The 6,000-nt window shown below is 42.2% G+C and overlaps 1 protein-coding gene across 1 annotated transcript in view; it reads right to left on the bottom strand.

Annotated features, from left to right (window-relative positions):
• Positions 1-1,658: 1,658 nt before the first annotated feature.
• Positions 1,659-6,000, bottom strand: part of COL20A1 (collagen type XX alpha 1 chain) — an 80,519-nt gene continuing 76,177 nt past the window's right edge. The window contains exons 38-40 of the mRNA XM_038750034.1: positions 5,099-5,165; positions 3,498-3,686; positions 1,659-1,723 (exon numbers count right to left, since the gene is read on the bottom strand). Of these exons, the coding sequence (XP_038605962.1) occupies positions 1,659-1,723; positions 3,498-3,686; positions 5,099-5,165 (321 nt within the window). The remainder of the gene's footprint in view (positions 1,724-3,497; positions 3,687-5,098; positions 5,166-6,000) is intronic.

Raw genomic sequence — 6,000 nt, 5'->3', positions numbered from 1 at the left:
AGCCCTCCATGGAATTGGGGAGAAGAAATCTAGGAAGCGAGGGTTTCTATCCCAACTGCTCTTCTGTGGGAAGGGAGTTCAGGCTAAACAGTTCCTGCTTGGGAACCCAGAGCCTGGAACCTACATGACTGTCCATTGAAGCTTATTACAGATAGAAGCCACTCCAGGTGAATGAGAGGTTGAGCAGCAGTTTTTCTCCAAATTGGCATAAATATAGGGAAGATGTAACATAAAATGGAGAGGGCGGTCCAAAGTAGCTCAGGCCTCAGTCCTGTGTTCAGATCATGGGATAAAATCTATATTTGGAAACAAAAGAATGAACCATGGTTATACAGACATAAGCATTATCAGCCCTACTTTCATACCCACCCTGAAATATGAAAAATATTCTACACTTAGCAGCAGTAATTCTGGAAACATGTTTACAAAGTATGCACTAAAGGTAGGTAAATCTACTTTAGCTCCCAGACCTAGGGCTTGGAAAAGATTAGGCCTTTTTTAAAAGAATTCAGCCTGGAGACAACTAAGAATTATATTAAAATGTCAATCTAGGACCACCTCATCACAGGGAGAGAGAGACAGAAGTTGGGGGGCGGGGGGGGGGGGGGGGGGGGGGGAGAGAGGGAGAGAGAGAGAGAGAGAGAGAGAGAGAAAGAGAGAGAGAGAGAGAGAACGAACACACCGGGGGGAGGGGGGGAAAGGGAAAAGAAGGGAGTTTTTAAGGGGGAAATGCTGGTAGGAAGAAAGTCCAGGCAGCAGGGGCCAGCTCATTCTGAAAGCTGAAATGCTGCTTGAATTATTTTTAATTAATGGATTTATGTCTGCCTTTTGTTTGCAAAGACAAAGGCATCATCATCATTGTCCCCAAAGTCCGATTCTGGACACTTGATGGCTTTGCTGGGAGAGTTGGGACACTTGGCTTGTGGAAAATCACTTTGTTTTTTAAGTTTGGATGAGTAAAGAGCAAATGTGGCTGAAATAAAGCAGAAACCCAAATGTGCTTATCAGAAGATTATTCCAACCTTTTAAGCATTGGGGAAGAAAAACTATGCCCAGGCCACATTAATCCACCCAGAATTATTATCTGCAGCAAACCAATGCTCCATATTCACTATTGTCTGCTTCCTCCTTTGTTGATAGAAGAAAAATTGGGTAGAAATGGATGATAGAAATGGTCAAATACAAAACAGAGCTCTGCAGCCACATACATATTCATTATTTACTCATTCACATTCAACATCCAAGCAGAAAGCCCCCAAATCCATTTTGCTTTAGCAGAGTTTGCAATTGCCAGGAGATATTCTGAGCTCTGCAGATGCTCTTCAGAAGTGACTGAAGTTGGAGGAGAATTATCTGAAGCTCTAATGTTACTCATTTTGTAGAAGCAGCATGGCCCAGTGGATAGAGCATGGACCTCGAAGTCAGTAGGACATGGGTTCCAATCCTGACTCTTCCACTTATCCTTCTGTGTAATCTTGGCTAAATCACTTAATTTCTCTGTGCCTCTGTTACCTCAGCTGTAAAATGGGGATTAATATTTTGAGCCCCAAGTGAAACAGGGACTGTTTTCAACCCAATTTGCTTGTATCCATCCCAGCACTTAGAATAGTACCTGGTAGATAGCTGGCACTTAGCAAATGCCACAATTATTATTATTATCATTTCTCTTCCAAGCCCCCTTTGGCTTGAAGTTCCCCAGTTAGAATGGGAACTCCAGGTCCTCCTGTTGGGAAATAATATAAAATGTGCTTAGCACACTCCTGGCTTCTCTAGTCAGCTGCCCATCTCCACTGAGCTTATCCCTTATTTTATTTTTTTGTTTTGTGCATTCTCATTCTCTTGAGTTATTATCAAACCTGGATCTCTTTCCCAGATCAGTTATTTTGCTTATTCATTTGTCACAGTTATCTCACTTTCACATCCTTGAGCACTAATTTTTCACTCTAATCTCATTCCATCTTGTGAAACATTCTGAGCCCACAACAGATTTGAGCAAATTAGGCAGCCAAGAATAGTGGAGATGTGTAAGTAAATAAAAAGTAAGCACAGTATAAATATATGATAACATTGTAACTGAAGCACAATCAAGAGGTAAGGTCTAGGGTGGAGAAACTACATGTTAAAGATCTGTCTGTCTTACCTTCTGGGAAGGCTCCCTGCCTACTTTTTTCAATCTCTATGGCCCTTGGGACTCTAGGACCACCTAGAGGAGGGGAGCCATGGGAAAGCCAACAGCCCAGGACTGGAGAAACCCCCTTGGAGCTCTTCTTTTGATAAGGGAGCTCTGCTGGGCGGCAGAGCCTGCCTGGTGGCATGAAACATTGCTGCAACTTCTCCCACCCCAAGCAGAGATGTGGGGAGTGAGTCCCACCTTCACCTCTGCTCGACTTTCCATTGAGGAGACTTCCTCAGTAAAGGCAGCATTGAGGATCTCCAAGCCTGTATCCAGAGAGGAAGACATCTTTGGGCTCATAAACCCATTCTAGACTGTGAGCCCACTGTTGAGCAGGAACCATCTCTATATGTTGCCAACTTGTACTTCCCAAGCGCTTAGTACAGTGCTCTGCACACAGTAAATGCTCAATAAATATGATTGAATGAATGAATGAATGAATAAACTAGAATCCTCAATGAATTCCACTGGTTTCTGGGTTGGTGTAGCTATGTACCCAGCTATCTGCAGTGGACCCAACTTGTTGCCAACTTGCCAACTTGTACTTCCCAAGCGCTTAGTACAGTGCTCTGCACACAGTAAGTGCTCAATAAATACGATTGATTGATTGACTTACAATGGATCTCCCTGCTGGGCAGAAGATCCAGATAAATACACTGGAAATAAAAGAATGATGGGCAGACAGAATACTGTGGGCTTCCTTTGTGAGAGAGAAAAATCTAGTAGTTACATCCATCTGTATATTGCTGCTTTCCTGAGATTCTTCAAGAATGAATTCTGCTAGAAAAACAGCTTCTGCAGCAAGTTAATCCCTTAAAACTTGTTAAAGAGAAGGTTCTCCCTCTCTGTTCTTCTTCCCCTTATCTTAATGCTATCCTCTAGGCCGGTTGAAAGAAACTAGAATAGGCAAAACAGATAAGAAACTATTGTACAATGTCTCCCTTGATAAATCTTGTAAAACTCAGGTTTCTATGTAATGCCTGGGCTGAAACCCACCAATTAATACATGAATCTTGACTGGGAGAGGGAAAATCAACTTTGAAAGTATCACTCCAGGAGATAGTTAAGTTTGAAATCTCCCCTTGGCAAGTCATACGCCCTTTTCTGTCTTCCAGAAAGAGTATTGTACTCGCCCGAGTGCTTAGTCCAGTGCTTTGCACACAGTGGGTACCCAGTAAATAGCATTGACTGACCTGCTTTTCTCCAAAGCCAGAGCAAGCCCAGAAGAGGGAGTTGGAAGGTAAAAAAAGTTACTTCCATCCCAAACCAATTCTGATACCCTCCCCATAAGACCTTTGTCAAATCAAAAGAAAGCAAATAGCACCTCTTTCTCCCGGGTACCCATCTCGTCCTGCCTCTCCAGGGACACCATCTTCTCCACTGTCCCCCATCCTGCCAGGGTTCCCTGGGAGGCCAGGGGGTCCGGGTTCTCCAGGTCTCATTTTCTTCTTCCAAATGGGCACTGGTGGTCTGGTGTTTTCATGGAGGAATGAGTCAAATTTCAGTACGTGAGCTGATGGGTAAAGATGGAAAAGTGAGCCATGTTTGCTCTACAGGGCTTTCTTACTTAAGGGATCAGACCAGGGTGACCTAGCTGGCAAGAGTTACTGAGGCTTTGTAAACTCTGGTGTAGAACAAAGAATTAAATTCTGCCTTTCCTTAATACGAAGTTCATGGCATACAGACATCAGAGAAACCACATCAGGAACCCTGGTTGTTCCAGAAGTAGAGGTTAGGGAGGAAAGATGAAGAACATAGACTATTTTTTTAAAACCCATTCTGTAAATATACTTTATGCAAGGGTCTGGTGCTTACCTAAATACTTGGATGCTCATTCCCATGCCACTCCCTGACACCCCTTATGTGCAAACAATTAATTTATTAATTACTTAAATGTCTGTCTCCTCTTCTAGACTGTAAGCTAGTTGTGGGCAGGGAGTATGTCCATCAAGTCTGTTATAATGTACTCTCCCAGGTGCTTAGTATGGTGCTTAATATGATCGATTGATGTACGTATCTCCATTCTCCACTGGTACCCCTTACCTCTAAATTCAGTGTCTGTCTTCCCCCACTTGATTGAAAGCTCCTTGAGGGCAGGGATCACATCTTCTAATTCTAGTGTACTCTCCCAAGTGCTTAATACAGTATTCTAAACAGAGTAGGCCCTAAATAAATATTATTAATTTATCATTTTTCAAGGAAGGCAGATTAGGTAATTTATATGAAAATGTTTCAATCTCTTCAAAAGAAAGCATTATAGACATCCCAGAGATTATTCTTTCTATGCAAATCCCATTAGGTACATCCCTGTAGAGGGAATGGAACTACACTGCATTATGGGTTAAAAAAAATCTGTGGTGTGGAATGGCAGGGAAGTGTAAAGCCAAAGGCATCCCATACCTAAAGTAGTGATTTTCAGTCTTTTCTTCTGGAATCTCACTAATGAGGTACCTGACCCTCAGATATTTCCAGAGGATAGTAACGTCTGAATGCTTCCATAGAGTCTTGGATTGTGAGCCCCGCAAGGGACAGGGACCATGTCTAATTTCCACCTGCATATTCTATCCCATAATTTAGTACAGTGCTATGCACACAACGCCTTAATACTATGACTACTACTATATAGTAATTTAATAGGAAGTCCCTTAATGTTAGAGATTCATGTTTACAATAGCAAAAATATTATCAAATGCATTACACTGGTCTGGCCTCTGGTTCTCCTAAAAATTCTAATTGACTACCCTTGGAGTGCTGTGAACTGCCTTCAGGGGTTTTGGTTTCTTTGGTCAGACCCACAAGGCTCAACACCAATCAGGAGGAGCAAGATACAAGGTGCAAAAGGCTTGGTTTCACCTCATTGAAACATTGGCTGGGTTTGTAGGAAGATGACACAAAGTCCAAAGGAAATGAGTAAGACCTACTTACTTTGAATCATCTGTTCACAGGCTTGGCTGACTAGCTGGTAAATAGTGGCAATGGACTGAGGTTCACCCTAAGCACAAGAAAATTTGGATTTATCATATAGATAAATGTCAAGGTTAAGTCACGTCATTTTCTCACACAGAACCTGTTGAAGGCACCAAATATCGAATTATCTAAATGATAACAAAAGAGGTTTTAGGTCAGCATGGCCTAGTGTTAACAGCACAGAAATGGGAGGCAGGAGACCTGGGTTCAAGGTCCAGTTCTTCCATTGGTGCAGTGTGTGTCCTTGGGCAAGTCACTCCAGCTCTCTGGACCTCAGTATACTCATCTATAAAATGGGGATAAAATATCTGCTCTCCCTACCTTTTAGATTGTGAGTGCTTTATAAAACAGGGAACATGTATAACCACAAAAATCTCATAGGAAGCTGTGTGGCCTAGTGGACAGAGCTTGGGCTTGGGAGTCAGAGGACGTGGTTTCTAACTCTGGCTCTTCCATATGTATGCTGTGTGACCTTGGGCAATTCACTTAACTTCTCTGTGCCTCAGTTACTTCATCTGTAAAATGGGGATTACAACTGTGAGCCCCATGTGGGATGGGGACTGTGACAAACCTGATTACCTTGTACGTAAACCAGTGCTTAGAACAGTGCTTGTCGTGTAGTAAGCACTTAACAAATACCACAATCATTGTTATTATTATTATTTCTTCACCCCGAGGTTTAACATACTGCCACATAGAAAGTGCTTACTAAATAGCATAATCATTATTACCTTGCATCTACCAAGCACTTAAGGACATGGCAATCACTTACAAAATGCCATAATTTTTACTATCATTTATTTGGGGGAGTATCAGTCAAGAATTACATTCATATTACATGGTCAGCATTCCATGTTACA

This window comes from Tachyglossus aculeatus, chromosome 8 (assembly GCF_015852505.1).
Source record: "Tachyglossus aculeatus isolate mTacAcu1 chromosome 8, mTacAcu1.pri, whole genome shotgun sequence".
NCBI classification, from domain to species: Eukaryota; Metazoa; Chordata; class Mammalia; order Monotremata; family Tachyglossidae; genus Tachyglossus; species Tachyglossus aculeatus.
The sequence above is the reverse complement of the archived record's forward strand: the minus strand, read 5'-3'. Positions and strand labels throughout refer to the sequence as shown.